Here is a 24803-nt window from a genome sequence, read left to right as displayed (position 1 = left end):
CTCCAGACTGCTGTGAACGCCACCTCCAACTCCACTTCCAACTGAACTGAACCCCAATACCGGGCTCATTGTGGGAGAGCATAGACTGTTTGGCAGCAGGCGAAAATCGAGGGCACCTTTCTCTCAGAGGCGCCGGCAGCGAGCACTGAAGGACCCGCATAGGGCGGGGCTGACGGAAGCCAAAGCTGCAGGCTCCACCCTGAAATCCCGTCCCATCTGTAACTGCGAAATGCGACAACAAAATAGATCACAAACGAAAGAAATGGAGGACAAAAAGCGTCTGGATATAGAGTTCAAATCTACGCTTATAAGGTTTTTCAAGAATTTCCTAGAAAAGATGGATAAGGCCTATGAGGATATGAAAAGAGACCATCAAGAAATGATAAGGGAACAACAAGAAATAAAGAATACATTGTCTGAAATAAAAAATATTCTACAGAGTCCTAAAAACAGAAGGGAAGATCGCAAGAATCAAGTCAAAGATTTGGAACATAAAGAGCCAGAAGACACTCCTCCACAGAAGCTAGAAGGCAAGAGAATCCAGAAAATTGAAGATAATGTAAGAAACCTCTGGGACAACTTCAAGCGAACCAACATCAGAATTATGGGGGTTCCAGAAGATGAGAGAGAGCAAGATATCGAAAACATACTGAAAGAAATAGTGACAGAAAACTTCCCCCACCTGGTGAAAGAATTTGACTTACAAGTCCAGGAAGTGCACAGAACTCCAAACAAAAGGAATCCAAAGAGGACCACACCGAGACACATCATTATTAAAATTCCAAGAGCAAAAGATAAAGAGAGAATATTAAAAGAAGCAAGAGCAAAGAAGGTAGTAACTTATAAAGGAGCACCTATACGATTGTCAGCTGACTTCTCAACAGAAACCATGCAGGCCAGAAGGGAATGGCAAGAAATATACAAGGTGATGAATAGCAAGAACCTACAGCCAAAAATAAGCTACCCGGCGAAGCTATCACTCAGAATCGAAGGCCAGATAAAGAGCTTCACTAATAAAAAAAAGCTAAAGGAGTTCATCACCACCAAACCAGAATTATATGAATTGCTGAAGGGGGTTCTTTCAGAAGAGAAAGTAAACAAAGATAAAAATTATGAACAACAAATACGTAATTATCAACAAGTGAATCTAAAAACCAAGGAAATTAAAAAAATCTGATGAACAATATTAACTGTTGAATATAATAGAATCAGAGGTATGGAAGGGGAGTGAACTGACGATTCTTGGGGAAAAGGGGAGAGGGGGGCGTGGGAAGAGACTGAACATAAACTGTGCACCTATGGATGAGGACAATGGGGAGAGGGGAAAGGGCAGAGGGTGGGGTGGGAACCTGGTGGAGGAGAGCAATGGGGGGGGGGGGGGGGGAAGGAACATTTGTAATAATATGAAAAATAAAAACTTATTTAAAAAAAAAAAAAAAAAAGAACATTATAAACTGACAAACCAAAAGTCAAATATAAAATTCACTGGTGTTCTGCCAGGCCTATAGGTTCAGTGGTTGAGCATCAGCCTAAGAACCAGGAAATCAGAGTTCAATTCCCAATCAGAGCACATGCCTGGGTTTTGGGCTTGATTCCCAGTAGGGGTGTGCAGGAGGCAACCGATCAATGATTCTCTCTCATCACTGATGTTTCTATCTCCCTCTCCCTTCCTCTCTCTGAAAAATAAATAAATAAATAAATAAATAAATAAATAAATAAATAAATAAATAAAAATTCACTTGTTGCTAAAAAAAAAGAAGAAGAAGAAGAAGAAGAAGAAGAAGAAGAAGAAGAAGAAGGAGGAGGAGGAGGAGGAGGAGGAGGAGGAGGAGGAGGAGGAGGAGGAGGAGGAGGAGGAGGAGGAGGAGGAGGAAAGGAGGGGCTGAGGAAAGACTAGTAGCTAGTGGGAAAGAGGATTTGAAAGGCAGGAAAAGGGTGGCCGTGGGAAATGAAGAAAGTTTTCAGAAGTATCTATTCTAATTAACTGTGAGGGGGAATTGTGTGACCTAAATTACAGTTACTTGGGTGGAGCAAAGAAGAGAGGAAAGAGACTATAAAGACTAAGAGAGAAAATTGATGCTGGAGTCAGTTGTTATAGATGACTTGTTCTAACAGCCTACAAGGAAAATGAGATGAGCTGGGAAAGTTAAAATAAGATTTCCTCCTGTGTAATTAAGAGCTTGAAAACAACGGAAAGAGAACAACAGGGTAGGAAAGATGGATACATTGAGCCCTCACTGATATTTAGGAGATTCCCCAGGTAACCGTGACAACCTGGTGCAAGGGGAGCTCACAGCTTTCCAACCGTCTAAGATGAGCCAGGTTGTCAGTGCAGGTCTTGACTCTTGACTTACAACTGGCCTCAGGCCCTTCTTAAGTCACTTACAATCAATTTGCTAACGTGTGATGTGGGAGCAATAACCCTTTCCCTGTCTACCCAGCACCCTTCCCAGTCGACACTAGGAACTCTTTAAGTAGATATAATATAGATAAGCAAGGATGGGGAAAAGTTTAAAAGTACCATAAATATCATTAACCAGTAAGTGTTATTTTCCAAAGTGTATTAATATGTATCATGTACCATAACATGACTTTATTTATGCTAGTTCCTGGGCTTAAGACACTCGTGGAATGAAACAACACACTCAGCTTCTCTGAGGGAAATTATTTATGTATAAATTTTAATATGTTGACAGCTGTGGTTTCTAAATATCCACCTGAATAAACTGCAAGAGAGCCAACAGGGGACTTTTACATAGAGACCTGTGGGCCCCACTCCTGGAGATTCTGATTCTGCAGTTCTGGGCTCAGACGGGATGGGGTTGGGTGTGGGGGGGGGGGGGGGTGTCTGTACTATTTGAAGTTCCTAAGATGGTTCCATCATGCAGGCAGATTGGGGGAGTACTAACTGAGAATGTACCAGAACCTTCTAGAAGCCCACCATGAAAAAAACCTGTGAGTCAGATATCTAGTGCCTGTGATTTCCCAAGACACTCTTGGCCCACACCTGCTCCCGGAGCCACCTCCTCATTGCTCTTTTCCTTTTTTCTTAAAGCTGCCTCCATTGGCCCAACCCTTAGGGTTCTGTCCCCCTTCCTAAGACCAGCTGCAATAAGGGCAGTCATTCCTTTTCCTCTTCCTGCTGTGCTGCCCCTGAAGACAAACACACAGGTCCTTTCCCTCTTAAGGGTGTCCACTGATGATCTGCACAGAAGAAAAACAAAAGACAAAAACACTTGGGGAAGAGGTAAAGTTTTCAGACTCTCTGAGGTCTTGCCACCACAATCGCAGTCCATGGTTCTTATTTCCCATCAGAGAGGGATTTTTTTAGAGTAAAACTCTGAGAAGAAGGTTCTGGTGCCTGGAGGATCCTGGGTTCACCTTCCCCCATAGACACATCGATTCTGCAGCTACCCACAGGACAACTTCCTCTGGAAAAACACCTAAAAACCTCCGGCCCTCACATCACACAAACAAGAGGGAAACAACAGTGAGCTGGGCAGAGGCTGAACCACAATTTCACCATAAAGGGAACTCAAAACCAGGAGCTTCTCCCTGAACCCCACATTAAGCACCCCAACTTTTAAGACCTTCATCTGAGAGGTGAGTTCTCAAAACACTTAGCTTTGAAAACCCAGGGGGCTCCCCATAATGAGACCCACGGCCTTAAGGATCTGATAAATGGCTCTTAAAGGACCTGAGTGCTCAGACTCACCTACCCCAGGGCAGCCAACGTTACGTGAATGAGGCTCCTAAAGTGTAAGCCTGAAGAGCAGAATCTCATTCAGCACAAATCTAAGAGCCAGCATCTTTATCTTTATCTTTATTTTTATCTTTATCTTTATCTTTATTTTCAGTGTTAGTCTTCTTTCTCCTCTCTCTCTTTCTCTCTCTCTCTCTCTCTCTCTCTCTCTCTCTCTCTCTCTCTCTCTCTCTCTCTCTCATCTCTCTCTCTCCCCTCTCTCCCTCCCTCCCTCTGTGGGCACCATCTATATGCTCTCCCTCTACCATTCCAGCCAGCAGGTGTCATCTTCGCACCCTCCCTCTACCATGCTCCAAACTCCAGTATCTCCCAAAGGGAAGATTTTACACGTCTTGCTGTCCTAGAAGCATCAAAAGAAAAATAATCTGTTGCGTACAAGGGAACCCCCATGAGACTATCATTGCCATTACACCAGTCTTAAAATAAAGGTTAAAGGGACTTCTTTATACTGAACTTAAAGGGTGCTGACCTGACAAGAAAACATACGAAAATACAAATCTCACTGGTGATGGTAAAAGTAGTGGATTCATCGCTTACGTATATAATAGCAAAGCCTATTCGTAATTGAAAGCCAACATCTAGTATGATATTGGTGGCAAAAATGCAAAGGAGGGGAAGAAAAAGTAGAAGACATTCACAAACAAAAAAAAATCTTATGACCATTATATACTATTTTTGCATTCACAATCAAATTATATTTTCCTTCATTTCATCATGGAAGAAGGAAATAATGTTGATGGCATATTTGCAATTATTTTTTTTTTACATCTTCCCTCCTAGCCACAGTGTCTACCTTTACCCAAATACCAACTCATACCTACACTCCCTTCAACGCCTCCTTCAGAGCTCACCTTCTCCTGGAAGCCCTCCTGGTTAGTCCCAGTGGAGGGAACCACTGCTCCCCTCCACACTTACGGAAACAGTTGGTACCGCCTCATATTACACTAGCAAATATTGTGCGTGGTCTTGTTAAGTCAGTTCTGGGGATTGTATTGTCACTTCCTCAAAACAGGATCCCCAGCTCAGCCCAGCGCTACCAGAATCCCTGTGTGGACCACTTTCCCACTCCCAGCTGGAAAGTAGGAAGCAGCCAAACACCAGGATGAAGAGCAGAGGAATCCTGCAGTTTGGCACTTGCTTGCAGGTTCCAGGCCGCTTCACAGGCACTCAATATGTGGCTTTTGGCAGTAAGACTAGTTGCCGACCTGCCTAGCTGTTGGGATGAGCCTGCCAATGGAAGCTGCTTAGTTCCTCGAGCCTAGCAGAGCCATGAAAGGCTGTGACTGATATTAAACAGTGATTTTTGCAAGATCTGCTGAATTTATGGGGAGTGTGATATTTACCTCTACAATTCCTGAAGATAGCTGCCAGTTCTTAATCGGATTGAGCATGACTCTTGCTGTTTAGCTTACTTTTAAAGTTGTCTATTTTTTTTTTACCTGTTTTTAAAATCATGATCAAACTAAGTTGAACTAAGAATAAAGAAACTTTAATTAACTGTAGGTTTAAAAATACATTTTACTAAATCTTAACATTAGTTTTAATACTTACTCTTCATAGTATCTAGTCTGATTTGAGGCCCGTGTAGAGATTGATTCAGAAGGAGAGTCTCTTTTGTTAGACTACAGTGAGATCAACAGGATTGAGAAGTAGGTTTTAATAGTTAAATTACTATGATCTGAAGAGTAAACCCATTTAAAGAATTTCTGCACCAGGCAGGAGACTGCACGCAAGATTCACAGTGCCTTCCAAGTAGATTTAGCCCTTTTCCAAGCAGTTTAGGAATCTTATTCCTGGGGTGTTACTGCCATCTAGTGGAAATTTTACTAAGTGTGAAATAAATGCTTTCTCGAAGTTACCCCTCATTTTCTTTCTGTTTCTTTGATAACAGTTTTATTGTAGTCCTAGAGGCCCAGTGCATGAAATCCGTGCACAGGTGCGGTCCCTAGGCCTGGCCAGCGATCGAAGCACAAGCGTCTGGAGTGGAAGGGCAGGTCCCAGCTGACCTCTGGGCCCCTGGGCAGCATCTAGGTCCCATGCACCACCACCACCCCAGTCCCCATGTGAAGATGTGGTAAGCATGGCCAGACACTGCAGGCGGGGACACAACATGGGCCTCTGGGCCACCCAGCGGCGCCGCTCGGAAGCTGGCGGGCAGTGCACTCTCTCCCGGCCAGCCCCACAGACTGGCTCCTACCTCGGGGAGTCTGACCAGCCACTGCAGTCCCGACTGCTGTGACCCGGCTCACCAGGAAGAGGCCATGCAGGTGCGGGCAGGCTCCTCGCGGGTGCACGGCACCTGAGCACGGGTGCTTCCCCAGTGCACAAGCCCTGGCGTCCCAGAGGAGTGTAGCAGGGGGGGTGAGAGCAAGCTCGATGGACACCCCGCATTCTCACCACACCTCCGTCCCCATCACCCCCACCCCTAGGTAGCCAGTGAGAGGTCGCAGCCCCCTGCCCAGGTGTCGCAGAAGGTTGGTCACCACCATCCAACCCAGTTTCCTGTCCCAGCCTGGGGCCCAGCCCCAATTGGGCGATTAGGGCCTGCTGGCTGCTGGTTGGCATCTGCAGAATGATTAGTCGGGGTCTCCCCCCTCTCCCACCCAGCTCCCTTAATGCCCTGCCCCTGCTGCCACCACTGGTTGCCCTCTGTAGGGCAATCAGAGGGGTGATCGGGCCTCTGCTTGCACCCACCTTGGCCCAGCACCACCCACTCACCTGCTCCACGTTTCTGCCACAGCCCCGCTCTCATTGGGGTCCATTGAGGCCAGCAGTGCTTCCACTGCTGCCCACTGCCAGTGCCACATCACCATGTTCCATGCCGCCCCCTGGTGGTCAGTGCACATCATAGCAAGCAGTCAAACTACCAAACTCCCAGTCAATCTCCCAGTGGGGGCTGGGGGGACAATTTGCATATTAAGCTTTTATTATATAGGATAATTTATATATCATGCAATTCACCCATTTAAAGTATACAATTCAATGGTTTTTAGGATATTCACAGAGATGCCGAAACTGGTTTGGCTCAGTGGATAGAGCTTCGGTCTGTGGACTGAAGGGTCCCAGGTTCGATTCTGGTCAAGGGCATGTACATTGGTTGCGGGCACATCCCCGGCAGGGGGTGTGTGGGAGGCGGCTGGTCGATGTTTCTCTCTCATTGACGTTTCTAGCTCTCTATCCCTCTTCCTTCCTCTCTGTGGATAATCAATAAAATATATTTTTTTTAAAAAGAATATTCACAGAGTTGTCAGAGATCTAAAATATATTTAGCCTTTGTTATACAGAAGAGCAAATGTGAAAGAACTAGCAGGGCTGGTGGCTCAGTGGTTAGCACAGACTTATGAACCAGGAGGTCTTGGTTCAATTCCCAAAGTACATGCCCACGTTTCAGACTCAATCCCCAGTAGTAGGGGAGTGTGCAGGAGGCAGCCAATTAATGATTTCCTCTCATCATTAATGTTTCTATCTCTCCCTTCCCCTTACTCTCTGAAATCAATAAAAATATATTTTGGGGGGGGGGGGGAAACAATAATTTCCACTTAATTATGGCTGTGTGATTCTACACCAGTCTGCTAAAAGGAAAGAAGATAATTACTGGTGATAAAACTCATGCTTCATGAAAAGAAGTGTCATTAATGAGGAAAAAAAATGTCAGTTTTCTCTCAATGTTCATTCATCTTCCCTGAAAAGACACAGAACACTTCCAAACAGTGATGATTAAATCCAAAATTTATATGTTCTGCGTTAGTTAATCTATAACAACCAATTACCATTGCTTACCTTTATCAGATTTTCCCAACACCATTATACTCCTGACTAATGAAAATGCTAAGAGAAGTCTATTAATAGCTTGCACAATATCCTTCTAGCTAATGCTGAATGGTTAATTGTCTTCAATGGCTAAATGTCCTTATGAAATACTAGTGGCCTGGTGCACAAAATTCATGCACATTAAAAGGAGATTAATTAGAGGAAGTATTTTACTATTGCTATTTGCCCTTTCTCTATAATAGAAGTGTCAGAGATGAAAGAAAATTAGTAAAGTGTATATGAAAATCTTCCTCTTGTCAGAGTCTGAGACGTGCCAAAGGACCTAGATCAAGTCCCTGCCCACCCATAGCATCTCCAAAGCGTGCGAGACACAGCCGACCCCACCCCATTGGGCAAGATCCAGACCCAGGTGGTCCCATTCCCCATCAAGCCCCACCAGGTAGGAGGCACAGCCTCAGATCCCCTGGCCCAGCACCAGATGGGGGGCACAACCTCAGGCCCCCCAGCGCACCCTCAAGTCTCCTGGCACGGCACTGAGGTAGGGGTCATGGCCTGAGGTCCCCTGGCATGGCACTAGGGTGGAGGACGTGCCTTGAGGGCCCATCATGCCCTGCCAGGCCGGGTGCATTGCCTGAGGTCCCCCATTAAGCTCCTCCAGGTGGGGTGCACAGCCTGAGGTCCTTTGGCCTGGTGCTGAGGTGGGGGTGCAGCCTGAGGTCCCCCAGCCCTGGCCAAAGCAGGCGGAAGTGATCTGAAAGTTCTCTGCATCTAAGTCAGCACAGTCCATTCTGATGATTATCTTGAAACTGGTCAAGTGGAGGTCTGGTTTTTATGGTTGAAAGCAAATCTGGAACTGGAACATCTGGTTGCTGGAGTTAGCCTTCCTGAAGCTAGTTTCTGGAACTCTTTCACAAATATGACATTTGTCTATGGGTCACATATTAGCTAATTCATCTTTTACAAAAACACTTTTAACAGAAACAATGTTACAAGAATAGAGGGGTGGGTTGTAACCACACAGCCTGGCTCTTGATTGTTTGTGTGTGTTTTTTTAATTGTTTAAAGTATTACAAATAGTAGTACATGTATCTCCTTTTTATCCCCAATTGACCTTTCCCTGGCCTTTTTAGAGGGCATTTAGAGGGCTGGGGAGTTTAGGGGTGGAAAAAGGCAAGAACAAAACCATGGAGAAAGGGATGTGCATGATATTTTTCTAATACAAAGTGTTCTTGAAAAATAGTAGATGGAATTAAATTTTGGCCCATTTTTTTTTTAAATCAATCTTTATTGTTCATATTATTACAAAAGTTCCTCATTTTTCCCCCCTCCACCAGGTTTCCACCCCACCCTCTGCCCTTTCCCCACCTCCCATTGTCCTCATCCATAGTTTGTGTTCAGTCTCTTCCCGCATCCACCACTCCCCTCCCCCCCACCCCACCACCAACCCCCCCCCCCCCCAAGAATTGTCAATCCACTCCCCTCCCGTATCTCTGATTCTATTATAATCAACAGTTAATATTGTTCATCAGGTTTTTTAATTTCCTTGGTTGGTTTTTTGTTTTTTTTTAATAAACTTTTATATTTTTAAGAATAAATTTTAAAATCTAATAATTTTAAACCTTGTTTTTTCTGCCCTGGGAACTGAGAAGCAAACTTGTTTACATGTAAACTTGCCCTTAGGCTATCAAAAGGCGTAGTCATTCAAATGTAAATGAGCACATTGTTTAAAGATAGCTGCTGGCTGGAATTGGATTACCTGTTCTGGGTGGGAAGGGCTTGTCCTCCCTTTTCTCCATTAAAGTTAAGGTGTTAGCTTTAAAACCCCTTTTTGGCAAGAGACCTTAAACTTTCAGAATTTTAAATTTTTCAGGTAGCAAATCAATTACTTAGCATTTTCTCAAATCAATAATACTTCCACATGCCCAAGGATACACTTCACACAAAAGACACTTCCAAATAGATCAACCAACCTCATCCAGACCCCACACAAGGCACTCACAGATCAACACCCCAGCGCTACAACAACTCAACACATCCAGATCTAAGCCTTCATCACTTGATTCAGCAGACCCTCAAGTTCCCCCAAAAGTTTCCAGCCATGTCTGAGAAGCAGTCCTGGGGCATGGGCAGGCAAGGAGCGAGCTGTTCCGGGCCTGGCTGCTCCAGGCCTGGCCTCTGTTGCTCCAGGCCGCTCCACGCCCACCTGCTCCGGGCCTGGCCACTGCTGCTCAGGGCCTGGCTGCTGCTGCTCGGGTCCAGCTGCTCCGGACCCAGCTGCCGCCACTCCACGCCCAGCTGCTCGTGGCCTGGTTGCTCCTGACCTGGCTGTTCCGGGCCCAGCCGCTTTGGACCTGGCCGCTCCCAGCCTGGCTGCTGCTGCTCCAGGCCCGGCCACTCCAGGCTTGCCGCTCCCGGAAGTTTTGGCCCATTTTTAAATATTTAATGCCTGATGATAATCTGCTCATAGTAGAAACTCAAAAAATATTTGTTCATTGAGTACAGTGAAAGCTCAAGTCAAATGCCAAAGAGCCAGAAAATAAAGTTTAAACTTCATTTTAAAAACAAAGCTTCCCAGAAGATGTTCCTAGAAAGGGTAAGCAATGTGCTAAGCTCCTGAGCCCCTCCTTCCTCGGGGACCCAGCTCAGTATTCTGTTCTCCAGGTATTCTAGTAAAAATATGACAAATATGCTGTAAAAATATGACAAATGCCCATAGATGGCATGAGTGACAGAGGATGTAAAGCAATGGGAGTCACTGAAGTGAATTGAGCAGTGGAGGTATAAGATGATAGCAATATTTAGAAAAATATTAGTTCAATGTAGCGCCCAGGCTTGACACTAGAATCATTGGGAAGATGTATTCAAAGAAAAGGAAGAAAGAAAGGAAGGAAGAAAGGTAAGAAAATTAAATTTGTTTCTTCTCCCTTCCTCTCACCTTTTAAATAATACCCTGATATTTTCCACAATATGAGATTTTTTTTTAAATTTTAATTTATTGGAGTGACATTAGTTAATAAAAGTATATAGGTTTCAGGTATACAATTCTATAATATATCATCTGTACTATATTGTATTGTGTTTACAACCCCAAGTCAAGTCTTCCACTACCATGTATCCCTCCTTTTCCTTCTTCAACTCCCACCCCATCCCACCTTCTAGCAATCACCATACTGTTGTCTCTGTCCAGGAATCTTTTCTTTACTTAATCCCATCACCCTTCTCACCCAGCCCCCAGCACTCTCCCCTCTGGCAGCTGTCAGTTTGTTCTCTGTATCTGTGACTCTGTCTGCACTTCACGATACTGGTATGTGAATGACTCTGCTCCCAGGTCCGTGGGTGCGCCCTGACCGGCTTAAAGTAACCAGCGTTCCCCTTCCCCAGGCCACAAAGATTGGTCCAAGAATGGGCACATAGCCCAGTCCAGGATTTTTTTTTTTTAATCTTTATTGTTGAAAGTATTACATATGTCACTTTTATTTTCCCTATTAACCCCTTCTAGCCCACACTCACCTCCTGCCCCAGGCCTTCACCACACTATTGTCTGTGTCTATGGGTAATGAGTTTTTTAAAAAATAAAATAAAGATTTCTTTAAAAAAAAGATTCTTGCCCTGGCGGTTTGCTCAATGGACAGAGAGTCAGCCTGCAGACTGAAGGGCCCCAGGTTCAATTCCAGTCAAGGGCACATGCCCAGGTTGCAGGCTTGATCCCCAGTTGGGGGCCTGCAGGAGGCAGCCGTTCAATGATATTCTCTCTCATCATTGATGGTTCCATCTCTCTCTCCCTCTCCTTTCCTCTCTGAAAGCAATAAAAATATATTTTTTTAAAGATTTACATTCTGCCTGAAGTTGACAGAGGACACATGTAACCTTAAGTGGTTGGCAACCATCTTTAGATCATGATGGACAGCCTACATGAGAATGGAGGCGGTGACACAGAGAAATGGTGAAAAGAGAAACTGGGTCCAGGTCCCAGCACTTATCCCACAAATGAAGGCTCCTGAAGCCTGTCCTATCTCTGGCCTCTGCAGTTACTGCTTTCATTCCTGTTCTGCTTAAGCCAGTTTGAGTCTCATTTTATTTCACTGAAAAATTGCTGATGCACAGGCTCAAGGATAAGGGAGAAGTGAGCATTTACAATAATCTAGCAATCTGCAGTGTAGCTATTTAAGGATGAGACCAGAGGAATCTAAGAGGCTTTGGAGTGACTAGCCACGAAGGGTGGCATTGGGATGGAAACGGAGGGCTGGCTCTGAGCTTCACCAGGAAAGAAGAGGTGCCAGCCAGAAAGGTTTCTGTCCTGAGCCCTCCTTAGATCAACACTACTGCCTTCTCCTCAGGGGTAAGGAAGGCCACCAACTCCTCCCTAGAGAAATGATGCAAGCAGACACTAGATGGTAGCTGGAAAGAGTCGGGGAAAGCCAGAGAGCTGATCCCAGGAATAAAAAGAGGAGAGTAGAAATGTGGGGGAGGGGCCCTAGCTGGTTTGGCTCAGTGGATAAAACGTCTGACTGAAGGGACCCAGGTTTGATTCTGGTCAAGGGCACATGCCCAGGTTACAGGCTCAATCCCCAGTAGGGTACATAAGGAGGCAACCAATCAATGATTCTCTCTCATCATTGATGTTTCTCTCTCTCTCTCTCTCTCTCTTTCTCCCTCTCCCTTCTTCTCTGAAATCAACAAAATATATATATTTTTAAACATGGGGAGGGGAAGATTGTGAGAGAAAATTTGCTGAAGGAAAAAGAAAACATGGATAGAAGAAACCTAGAGAATAGGAAGGCAATATATGCGTGGGTTCGGAACCAAACAGATACCAGTTCAAAAATAGATACTAGTTCCATCTCTTACTAGCTGTGTTAGTTCTCCTCTCCAAGGGTCCCTTTCCTGCCTGTAAGTGAGCATGATAATGCCACCTTTAGATGACAAAATTATAAGCAGGAAGCCGCTAGCAGAGTGTCTGGCAGGAGTAAGCATTCTTACTTTTATCTCAGAAGAATAAGATGAATGAGCTCTGGCTGGGTGGGTCAGTGATTGGAGCATTGTCCTGTACACCAAAAGGTTCCAGGTTCAATCCCTGGTCCAGGCACATATGGAGCCAAATGATCACATCAATGTTTCTCTCTCTCTCTCTCTCTCTCTCTCTCTCTCTCTCTCTCTCTCTCTCTCTCTCTCTCTCTCTCTCTCTCTCTCTTCCTCTCTCCCTAAAATCATTGAAAACATATCCTCAGGTGAGGAGAAGGAGGGAGAGGAGGAGAAGGAGAGGAGGAGGAGGAGGAGGAGGAGAAAGGAGAGGAAGAAAGTGAAACACTGTTTTACTCATATCCTGACCCTCCTCTGTAGCAAGCAGCAAGGATTCACTAATTAAAAGAAAAGGTCACACTAAAAGAAATGGCTTTTGAGAAATGCCAATGTTTGCTTAATTTCCTCTGTTTTGTACATTCTCGCACAGAGCCTCGTAGTAAATGTGTGTTGAATTGGGCTGAAAGTAGTTGAGAATCTTCAAAGGGGCAAGGGGGGTTGGGGTTCACTTAACAGAACAAAATATTAAAAACAAATTGAAATATCCTGGGGGGGCTGCAGGCATGGCTCAGCAGTTGAGCATCTACCTATAACCAGGATGTCATGGTTCCATTCCAGGACACATACATACCTAGGTTTCAGGCTCTATCCGCACTGTGGGACATGCAGGAGGCCGCTGATCAATGATCCTCTCTCATCCTTGATGTTTCTCTCTCTCTCCCTCTCCCTTCCTCTCTGAAATCAATAAAAATATTTTAAATTTTATATATATATATTTTAGAGGCCCAGTGCACAAATTCATGCATCAGTGGGGTCCTTCGGCCTGGCCTGCGGGGTCGGGCTGAAACTGGCTCTCTAACATCCCCTGAGGAGTCCTGGATTGAGATAGGCTGCAGGCCAGGCCAAGGGACCCCACCAGTGCACAATCGGGGCAGGGAGGAACGCAGGAGGTTGGCCAGTGGGGGAAGGACCATGGGAGGGCTCCAGGGCGTGTCCAGACCACCTTGCTCAGTCCCCATAGGTCACACCCCAGCAGCAAGCTCACCTATTGGTCTACCGGTTGGAGCATCTTCCCCCTGGCGGTCAGTGTACATCATAGCGAGCAGTTGAGCATCCTTAGCATATCACGCTTTTATTATATAGGACATCTCAGGGGCTTGATTTCAGTTGTCATAATATGGCACTACCTCACCCTACATTTGTGCTGACTGGGCCAGGAGGGCCAAGTAGGAATACAGTCCCGAGCCCTTATCCACCACTGGCGCTTTTGTTCTTCCTTGAAATTCTTGCCTCAGGAGACAGCCTGGCAGTCTGGCTGAAGTTGGGCATGGGGTGGAGAAGGGAGCTAAAGAGAGACCAGGCTGAAAACCCCCAGGACCCGGAAGGAGAGATGGAATTCCGATTTGGCATCGCACCTGCTACCTGCTACCAACAAATGCTAGGACTGGCTGGTATTCCTTGGGCGCTTCACTGAGCGTCACAAATAAGTCATCCCTGTAAGGCACTCTACGAACGGCAGCAATACATGACAGCCCTATGCCTGCATTATCTCCTCGAACCTGAACCTCCACTAAGGCTGTCTTATCACCATTTCTTTGTTAATTCTTTCTTCTTTAAAGTATTACATATAGCCAAAACCGGTTTGGCTCGGTGGATAGAGCGTCGGTCTGTGGGCTGAAAGGTCCCAGGTTCGATTCTGGTCAAGGGCATGTACCTTGGTTGCGGGCACATCCCTGGTAGGGGGTGTGCAAGAGGCAACTAGTCGATGTTTCTCTCTCATCGACGTTTCTAGTTCTCTATCCCTCTCCCTTTCTCTCTGTGGAAAATCAATAACATATATTTAAAAAATAAAGTATTGCATATGTCTCCTTTTTCCCCCATTGCCCTCTCCCCGGGTCATCACCATTTTTATAAGGAAACTGCGGCTCCTCCGAGGTGTCAAGTACTTCGGTCACAACGCAGGAGTCCAGTCTTGCCGCCCCCCCCCCCCCTCCCTCCACCCCCCAATCCCGGCCACCCCAGACGCTCAGAGGCCGGCGGGCGGGGCGGTGTCAGAGTCCCCGGAGCCGCCTGAAGCCACAGGGACGCCCGCGGGGCGGGCCGGCGCGCAGGTGGCTGCTCTCCCACGAGGGGGCGGGTTCAGCGGGCAGGTCGCTCCGGAGCCTCGGGCGGGGCGGCCCCCTCGCCACTGCACCTGCCGGCGAGCCCAAGAAGGTGCCCGCCGCCCAGGCTCTCCGCCGCCGCCGCAGCCTCCCGGGCGCCCCGCGCAGCCCGCCCGCCGCCCCCGGAGCATCCCCGCCGCCGCCGCGCTGCACGCCCGGAGCGCGCCCTCCGCCCTGGAGGGCACCGGGGGCCCCTTCGGCGCCATGCTGCCCGCCGTCTACACGGCCGTGGCGGGGCTGCTGCTGCTGCCGCTGCTGGTGAACCTGTGCTGCCCCTACCTCTTCCAGGACGCCTGCTTCTTCCTGCACGTGGCCGGCCTGGCCAGCCGGGTGCGCCGGTTCGGGCGGCGGCGGCCGGTGCGCACCGTCCTGCACGACTTCCTGGACCAGGCGCGCCGGACCCCGCACAAGCCCTTCCTGCTCTACCGGGACGAGACCCTCACCTACGCGCAGGCCGACCGGCGCAGCAACCAGGTGGCGCGGGCGCTGCGGGACCACCTGGGCCTGCGCCAGGGCGACTGCGTGGCCGTGTTCATGGGCAACGAGCCGGCCTTCGTATGGCTGTGGCTGGGGCTGGCCAAGCTGGGCTGCGCCATGGCGTGCCTCAACTACAACATCCGCGCCAAGTCCCTGCTGCACTGCTTCCAGTGCTGCGGAGCCAAGGTGCTGCTGGCCTCGCCAGGTGAGCCGCGCGGGCCGGCTCCTCGGCCCTGGCCTTGGGCTCCTCCGAGGGGACGGGTGGGGGATCACGTCGGATCTGGAGGTGAAGAGGAGGGAGGGGGCGGAAACTCTTCCTAGAAATGGTAAGTGATGATCGTTAGAACCACCCGTGGGAGCTGACCGTCCCAGGCACGGTGTCAAGCGCTATCCGGCGTGGCTTTTCATCCTCACAACAGATAAGGGTTTACTATGGGGCTTTATAGGTGAGGCCCCTGGGGCCAGAGAGGGGAAGCCTCATTCCCCAAGTCAAAGAGCTGGGAGGAAGGGGTCAGGTGAGCAGGACTGTCCACCATGAGAGTCCAAGCTCTTAAACAAGACCGACTGCGTTCAAATGTAGAGGATGGTGACCGTGTACACAACAAAAAATTGTTCTCGCCTCTGCTACTTGATTGGCTGAGTGATGGTGGGAAAGTCACCTTCCCTCTCTGGCCCTTGGTTTCCTCGCGTGCAATGGCTGCTTCCAGTCCCCAAGTACTGTTAGCCTCCCTGGATTCTCACTGCAGAAAAGGGACTCTACTGATCCCCGAGGAGAAGACTTGGGGGATCTGCTGCGGGGCCCTGGTGAGCCCCTTTTGCATCCATAGCGATAGTGTCCTTTGGTTCTGTTGCCACCTCCTGCGATATTTCAACAAGACCTGAAATGGTAACTGCGCGCTACCGTGGTGACCAGGACAGGAAGCAACCAAGAACCTGTGACGCTACCCCCCAGGCTGCAGGCTTTCCCTTCCCAGAAAACGTATCTCTGCACATGATAAGGACTAGAAGTGGCTTCTCACTGTGCTGGTAAGAGGAGGCCGGCTAGGGGCGGGCTGAAAGGCCTGGAGGAATAGGGAGCCAGGGACCCTCACCTTTCTGGGAAGCCTTTCTGACATAGCCCTATGCCCGATGCTTTGATTAATTACCCCCGTTATAGAGCTGAGGGAAATGAGGGTTAAAATTCCAACATGGCCCCTAGCTGGTTTGTTCAGTGGTTAGAGTGTCAGCCCACAGACTGAAGGGTATCGGGTTCCATTCCTGTCAAGGGCATCTATGTCAGCTGCAGGCTGGATCCCTGCCGCCACGGAGGTGCGTGGAGGAGGCAACCCAATAGATGTGTCTCTCTCACACGGATGTTTCTCTCTCTCTCAAAATCAATGGAAAGAATATCCCCAGGTGAGGATTAACAGGAACAACAAAATTCCAACTAGGTCTATCCAGCTTCAGAGGCCTGACTTCCCTCGGGTGGTGTTCCTTCCTCTGCACGGCTGTACGGAAGTAGAGCTGGAAGGCATCAAACATCCATCTGCTTTCCCCTTCATTTCACGGCTAAGGAAACTGAGGCAAGCTAAGCAGTTTGCCTTTCAGGAAGATGAGGTAGCTATTCACTTGTGAGAAACCAGGAAATGTTCACATCTGTTCCATGTGGCATAATAGATCCCAGAAATGAAGGTGTTATCTAAAAGCTTAAAAGCAGGGGTGCGGGAGTAATGGAGTAATTTGGAGGCCAGGTCCTTTCAAAGAAAACTCCCAATAGTTTCCAGTTGCCTGAGAAATGATTTAATGAAAGACTTTTTTAAATCTGTTCCTTTACCAGTCCATTCAGAGGGAAGTCTTAGCACTGTGATCTTTGTACCACTTCAGGAGGAATTGAAATGCTATTACACTGCCCAGAACTGACTGTCTGGCATTGTGTGACGATGGGAATGCATTCTGAGAAATGCATTGTAAGGCAGTTTGTCACTGTGCCAGCGTCATAAAGTGCCCAAACCTAGATGGCTTAGCCTACTACACACCTCGGCTACCTAGTATACCACTGTTGTATATCCGTTTCATCAAACAGTGAATCTCAATGGATTCACCAAACCATTATCGTGCAGCACACGACTATGTCCCAGGCCCCCTGTGAGGGAGGTCAAGGACTGTGAGTTTTGTAGACAAAGAACTTGGGTTTCAATGACCATAATAAAGTTTGGTTCTGAATTTCAGGTCAACAGTACAACCAGATATCTCCATCTCCACCCAGACAGCAGTCCCCTGCTGTTGAGCATTATTGTTTGGGTCGTTTTGCATGGAGAACATAATGAAATTCCAACAGTTAGATCATGCTGGAGCCAAGCTTTCCAGTGGACCCATGGCATTTTCTGGCAGTGAACTGACCTTTGAGAGAGGCCACACATTTGCAAAATATTCAGTTTTTCCAAATCTCTGAGGGACTATGGCACAGCGTGCAGAATTACACTCTGACCGGAATCAGTTCCTGCAGAGGAGGCAGGGCACGGAGTCCAAAGTTGCATGCTGAGTAAACGTGCCCACGTGTAAATGTGTTGAATTGACAGATTCTTAGAATTCTTTCAAGTTGGAAGGAATCTTACAGATATTCTAATCCTATAATCTTCCAACTCCAGTGAGTGTATTATACTTCAGTTAAAAAAAAAAAAAAAAAACTAAAAAAGTAATTTTAATGAGCATAAGAATCACCTGGGAAGCTAGATTATTTTGAAAAATGGATTCCTGAACTCCAATCCCCAAAAAGCACTGATCCGGAAAAACTGTGGTGGGACCAAGGATGAGTATGTTTATAACAAGCCCCACCCCATCCTCACATGATTTTGAAGCAAACGGTCTGAGGATTAGACTTTGAGAAATGATTAGTCTAATTTCCACTTGTTTCATAGCTGAGCAACTTCCCAGAGGTGTAATATCACTAGCCTGGAGTCGCATGGCTAGTTAGCAACAGAAAGCTAGGGACAGAATCCAATTTTCTTTCTCACTTTCAGGGCCCTTATCCTGTTACTCCATCTGAACATGGTACATAAAGGTGAGGGGTTTTAGAACTTCGTGTTGGCATGGTGACAATTCAATAGGGTTTGAGTCTGCACTATCAGGAATTTCAGTGCCCGGTTATTTCTTCAGCTTTTCTCTATTTCCCAAAAGTCAAAGATTCACCAACACTTCCCCGAGTCAAACAGAAGCCCCTGCCTCCCAGAGAATATCGTCTTCTCTCTGTAGTACATCTCTGGATCCTTCTTAGGGTGCAAATAATCACATGGAAAACAATTGCCTTCGCCTGTTTGAATCTGTGTTAGCTTTGTTGATAGAAGCCAACTTGTTGGTCTGGCAGTTTTTCAGGCAATCTCCCAAACGTGGAATATGAGAAACACAGGAATTAATTCATTATAATTATATAGTTATATAATTAATTTCATATGACATAGGATATCTTATGAAACCATCCAAAAGAGAGCTTAGTATGATTTTATTATACTCTCCATGTAAAATGACCCAAACAATAATGCTCAGTTTGCTTTGTTTCCACTTAGGCTTTCCTAAGCTAGCTCTCCTACGAGAGGGGTAACCCAGGGCTCCCATCCGTTCCCTGGCCAAGTCTCCACGATCTGAGCCAATATAGCCAATATAGCCATGCAAAGCTCCCACAGGGTGGCCTCTACTCTCATACGAGGCTTTAGTAACAGTTAAAGATGCTTCCTGTTGCAAGACCCGGGTCCAGAGAGGTTATAAAATGTTCCAGGTTACTTTTGACCTGGATTTTAAGGTTGTGAAAAACAAAATCGGACCTTTAAGCAATGTGATAAGAGAAAATGCTTCCAATTTTTTTTCAAAGATGTTGCATCATTGTAAGTTCGAAAATGGGAGAACTTCATTATAAAACTAGTGTCAGGACCAAGGAGAAGTCTTGTCATATAAACTTTCGAGGTTAGATTAAGAAAAGCAGATGGCACACCAATTTAACCTCAAATCAAGAAGCATTTAGAGTCCCCACAAAGTACAAGCTAGTTGTCAGAGTGGGGTGAAAAGTTAAAAAAAAAAAAAAATGAATTAGTTCAAGAATCTTACTGTCCAGCAAAAAAAACTAAGCCACCTACACCTCTGATGGTGACATCCAGGAGAATGTGATAAGTAGGCTGCAGGAGCCCCCAAGTGCTATGGGGGGGGGGGGGGGAGCAGAGGGTGACAACTGAGCTGAGCAAGTGCAATTGGGGAGGGGGCACTTCAGGCAAGAGGAGCCCCAGAGGCATTTTTCATCAGTTCTGTAACTCAGTGAGATGCTTCATTAAAGAATGTTACTGTGTAAGGACGAGAGCAGGCTGGACTTGAATAATAGTAATTTTTTAAGCTGTTTATTGGCAAGATTCCACTGTTGAAAAAATAGGGACTCAGAGAATTCAAGGAATGGCCAACAGCAGCAGCCTAACTCTGTTGGAAAGAGATCATTTTCCAGTGTCAATGTTAGCCAAGGATCAGGGCACAGATATAATCTTATCTCCACTCCTGTTATCTCTCTAGGTTTCCCAAGGAGTAACTTTGATGAGTCGCTTTAATTCTCTTTGATTGTCTCAAGGACATAGAATTCTCTCATATATCTAGCACATAATACAACCACTGAGCCATACCACCAGGCAATAGTCACTCAGTAAATGTTGCATTGAGTTGTGCTTTTCTGGGTGAATGTAATAGACTCTCTTCTCTGAAGCTTTGGGCGAGAGGGAATAAAAAATGATGTAAAACAAATCACATGTATCCTGATTTGAAAAAATCTATTTAGACCCAGTCTCCCCCAGGCCCAGACTCACCCTATCAAAGACTTTATATCTGAGTTTACGTCTGGCAGTGGGTATAGGAGAGAGGTGCCCTTTCTTTCTTCCTTTCTTCCTTTCTTTCTTTTTTCTTCCTTTCTTTCTCAGGTCTCATTGCCAGAGAGGAAACTAATGATGAGCACAGGATGGGCTGGAACCATAGTGTAGGGAGTCTGTACATAGGATGGTGGGGGACAGAAACACAGACATCAAATAAGTAGTGTATTCTAGGGCTAGGGTCCCAGCCAAGAAACCCAAGGTCTGAATGGATAGCTAACTTAAACATGTTCTCAAATTTTCTCCTTAGCCTGCTTAAAAGGGGGTGGTAGTACATTTCTATTCAAAAACAAACTAGCACTTTGCTAGTGTAACTGGGAATACTTTTTTTATTTTCTTTTTTTAAAATATATTTTATTGATTTCAGAGAGAAAGGGAGAGAGAGAGAAATATCAATGATGAGAGAGAATCATTGATTACCTGCCTTCTACATGCCCCCCACTGGGGATTGAGCTCACAACCAGGGCATGTGCCCTTGACCAGAATTGAACCCAGGACTTTTCAGTCCACAGGCTGACACTCTATCCACTGAGCCAAACCAGGTAGGCCCTTTTTTGCTTTTTGCTTTTTTAATTCGAGTGACATTACTTAATAAAAATATATAGGTTTCAGGTGTAAAATTCTGTAATTCACTATCTGCATATTGTATTGTGTATTTACCACCCCAAGTCAAATCTCCTTCAATCACCATTTACCTCCACTTTTCTCTTCTACCTTCCCTCTCCCCTTTCCCTTTGGTAATCACCATACTGAGTCTATGAAGTTGTTTATGGGTTTTGTTTTGCTTAATCCCTTCACTTTTTTCACCCAGCCCCCAACCTCCCTCGGCTCTCATAGCTGTCAGTTTCTTCTCTGTACCTATGAGTCTGTTTCTGTTTTGTTTGTTAACTTATTTTGTTCATTAGATCCTATATGTAAGTGGACATATGACTGCAGTGTGAATAGTATTTACAGAGTCATAATCTTGTCGATTCAGATTATGATTTTTAGCTTCTAGACAAAGCTCAGAAGACAGAATTATGGTCTCAAAATAGATGTAAATACCATTATCTTAGACAATGGTATTTGTCTAAGTGTAAAATGAACTGTTGTGAGTGAACATGGGTAAAATGGGGGTAGGGATTTTGAAACATTTAAAGTGTCTGATAGTAATATATAGATGTTTTCAGGTAGCAGGAAAAGTACATTACTTGGTGATGCAGAGTTGATTGCCAGAAGAAACAGCTTAAAAAGGTTTCGTGTTGAGGAGGGATGAAGTAAAAGCCTGTTGATTTTCATTATAAACCCTTTTGTACTATTTGATTTATTTTTATCAGGTCCATGAGTCTGATTAAAATGTTTTTTTAAAAATGTAAATGCATCCGCGCTGGTCTGTGTGGCTCGGTTGAGCATCATCCCAGGCACTGAGAGTTCGCTGGTTCACAAACATCTGAAAAACAAAGCATATAAGATGACTTAGGTAGAGCCTCCCCAAGGCAGTTCTCTGGGGTATTGAGTCACCTTCCCATTAATATCCACTTTAGTCGTCACAGTTCAAGATAAGTAAGCTTAAAGGCCATCTCATCTATGGTTTAAGAGCACAGAAATCCGAGTAGCAAACCTTAAATGTGGTTTGCATATTAAATCAGGATCTAAAATTCCCACAGTAAAAAATACATATTTGTGTGATCCAGTACCCAAACACCCACATAACTGAAGCAAAACCTGTAAAAAAAAAAAAAAAAAAAAAAAAAAAAAAAAAAAAAAGCCTATCTTTTACTATGCATGACGTTCTCTGAAAATTTCTATTTCATTCTATTTTACTAGTAATTTTAAAAATACTGGTCACTTTTTTTTTTTTTTTCTCTGTAATCCTCACTTGAGGATCTTTTTCCATTGATTTCTAGGGAGAGTGGAAGAGAGAGGGAAAGACAGAGAGAAACACATTGGTGGCCTCCTGCACCAGCCCCGACCAGGGCCCAGGCCTGGGAGGAGCCTGCCACGAGGGTATGTGGCCTTGACCGGCACCCTTTGGTCCGAAGGCTGAGCCAAACCAGCTAAGGCAATACTGACCACTTTAAATGACTTTAATAATCTACTCTTGTATTGTGACCAGGGTGAAAACACGCTAATCGTTGTTTTTCTCAAACCAGAGATGTGCCTGTGAACTTTGGAGCTTATTTCTCAGATCAGCTGAAGCTTCCTAATGGAACTTCCTGTTACTGATTTGTGTTTTTTTTTTTTAAAAAAGTCAACTTCCATCCTCTTTGTTACTTAGCATGGCTCCCTTATTTTCATTTCTCTTCTCTTTCCTTTTTCACCTCGGATCCTGTGGGGCACATATTGGGAATAACTAAATTTATTTGAGATGTATGCCAATATATGCACTTACATATATTGGTGTTTACCCATATGTTCATTTGTTTGTGTAGATTTTAACCAACCATTTGCTGCTTAAGAAAAACCACTAAAACCCAACCTTCCCTCAACTATCAGAACCTTGTGATGTTAATTCCAAGCATTACTTGTCATGTCTATGCATTTTAACAAAAATCGTGTGTTGATAACCTGAATGGTGAGCCTAGTGTTTTCCCGGGGTAGTGTCTTGCGACGCTGAAGAATGAGCTACGTGGACCAGGAGATTTAAGCAAAAGTGTGGGAAATGTATTATAAACAGACTCAGACTCCCCGCCAGGGGAGGGGGGCCCAATAACGGGCTGCCCCTGAAAGCCTTGTAGTCCAGGGGGATAGATGTGCTGCAGGCCTGCTTCTGTGTGTCCCTGTGGTGTCACCTGATTGATTCCCTCAGTTGTTCTTGCCCAGCCACAGACCTGAACTTTCCGTGTTTCTGTGTGTTCCTCCTCTGTTCCTATGCTGAACTTTCTCTGTTTCTGTGCGTTCGTACACCTTGTTTACTGCAGGCCTTTCCTTGGTTTCTGCTTGGTTTGTTCCTATGGTTAGGCTGTTCAAACTGCCGTGTCTGCCCCTGCCAATGTTCCACCTGCCTCTGTTTTCCTCTGGACCCCGCCCTAACTGCTTGCATTTCAAGTTAACCCTCTCACCTGTTGCACCAATAGAACTTCAATGGCTAATTTTATTCGTTTGGCTTTTTTTCTTATCAAATTCAGAACTGCAAGCAGCTGTCGAAGAGGTGCTGCCAAGCCTGAAGCAGGATGATGTGTCCGTCTATTACGTGAGCAGAACTTCCAACACAGAAGGAGTTGACTCTTTCCTCGACAAAGTGGATGAAGTATCAACCGAGCCTATCCCAGAGTCCTGGAGGTCTGAAGTCACGTTCTCCACGCCTGCCTTATACATTTATACTTCTGGAACCACAGGTAAAAATAAAGAAATTCTAAAAGAAATGGACCTATCCCTTAAGAAGGAGTTCAGTGGTGGGTTAGGTTTTCAAAGGGGCCCTGATTGTGCTCCGGTGGGGTCCCTTGGCCTGACCCGCGCCCCTCAGGGAATCTCGGAGAGCTGGTTTCAGCCCAATCCCACAGTCCAGGCCAAGAGACCCCACTGGTGCACAAATTCCTGCACCAGGCCTCTAGTATTTATATAAATGCTATCTTCCCATGCAACACTGAGTTGAAGCTGTTTGCTGCTGTGGTGTAGGATGACTCTCAACTCCAGGTCTAAAATACTATATTTTATCACATTGGGATGTAGCACATTTATTTTTATGAACCACTAAGAAAAAAAAAAGTGCCAATTAACAGTGTTACTGGAGCACTTCTATATGGAATGGGCAATAAATATTAAGGGTAGGATGTACTAGGTGTGTTCCTAGGAGCTTTATTGCATTTGTTCATACAGTTCCCCGACCACTCTTATGGTGATACTGTTGTTATTCCCAAAAGTTATATACTACATTGCCAACCAAATGGTAGGCCGGATAGTTAACCAAATGCTTCTACTACATACAGACTGTACCTTAATATATGAGACTTTGTCCTCAATTCTTAAGAAAATGGAAAAATTAAATTGTAAACTTCCATTTGGGAAATTAATGAACCATTGGTGAGTGACTGGGAGCTCTAGTCTTAACACTAAATAGATAAGTATGGAACACCTTCACCGAGCAGGTTTGGGCTGTCAAAAATAAAACCCATTCTAGGAAGAAAAAGAGAATCCACATCCTTATCGAATCCTGTAATTCAGAACTTATATTTATGTAGAAGATAATTGGGTTGATGTTTATTTTATTTTTCTTCTTGTCGCTAAATAAAATTTTGCTCTTATAAACATGAATTCAAATAACTCCCTTAAGCAACTGGAAGACAAAATGTTTTCTGTGTTCCTCCAAGGGCAGTCCCTAGCACAAAGTTATATAATAGTTACCAAGCACTCTTAATTCTTCATTAATATAAAAATCTTAAATTAGGAAAGTTTCTGAAAGTACTTTAAAGTAGCAAAGGCTATGCATGTCTATATATAATTCAGTGCTTTTACTATTCAGAAGATTCTTTTTTTTAATATATATTTTATTGATTTTTTTTTTTTTTTTTTTTACAGAGAGGAAGGGAGAAGGATAGAGAGTTAGAAACATCAATGAGAGAGAATCATCAATCATCAATCAGCTGCCTCCTGCACACCCCCTACTGGGGATGTGCCCCGCAACCAAGGTAAATGCCCTTGACCGGAATCAAACCTGGGACCCTTCAGTCCGCAGGCAACACTCTATCAACTGAGCCAAACCTGTTTGGCAATTCAGAAGATTCTTTTTCCATAGTGAATACAATGGGCTTATTGATG

At 45.5% G+C, this 24803-nt stretch overlaps 2 protein-coding genes across 3 annotated transcripts in view; one reads left to right on the top strand and one right to left on the bottom strand.

The window, feature by feature from the left end:
• Positions 1-4864, bottom strand: part of ATP8B4 (ATPase phospholipid transporting 8B4 (putative)) — a 246461-nt gene extending 241597 nt beyond the window's left edge. Inside the window, exon 1 of the mRNA XM_084898218.1 lies at positions 4679-4864. The gene's annotated coding sequence lies outside the window, so the exon portion shown is untranslated. The remainder of the gene's footprint in view (positions 1-4678) is intronic.
• Positions 4865-14705: 9841 nt separating this feature from the next.
• The window catches only part of SLC27A2 (solute carrier family 27 member 2), a 40397-nt gene continuing 30299 nt past the window's right edge, over positions 14706-24803 (top strand). Inside the window, exons 1-2 of one of the 2 annotated variants that reach the window (XM_084894244.1) lie at positions 14706-15397; positions 23174-23383. In XM_084894244.1, the coding sequence (XP_084750370.1) occupies positions 14920-15397; positions 23174-23383 (688 nt within the window). In that variant the 5' untranslated portion in view covers positions 14706-14919. The remainder of the gene's footprint in view (positions 15398-23173; positions 23384-24803) is intronic. The other variant, XM_084894243.1, reaches the window with a different exon arrangement.

Source organism: Pipistrellus hanaki (assembly GCF_964339955.1).
Source record: "Pipistrellus hanaki genome assembly, chromosome: 1".
Taxonomy (NCBI): Eukaryota; Metazoa; Chordata; class Mammalia; order Chiroptera; family Vespertilionidae; genus Pipistrellus; species Pipistrellus hanaki.
This window is presented reverse-complemented; position numbering and strand designations above follow the sequence as displayed.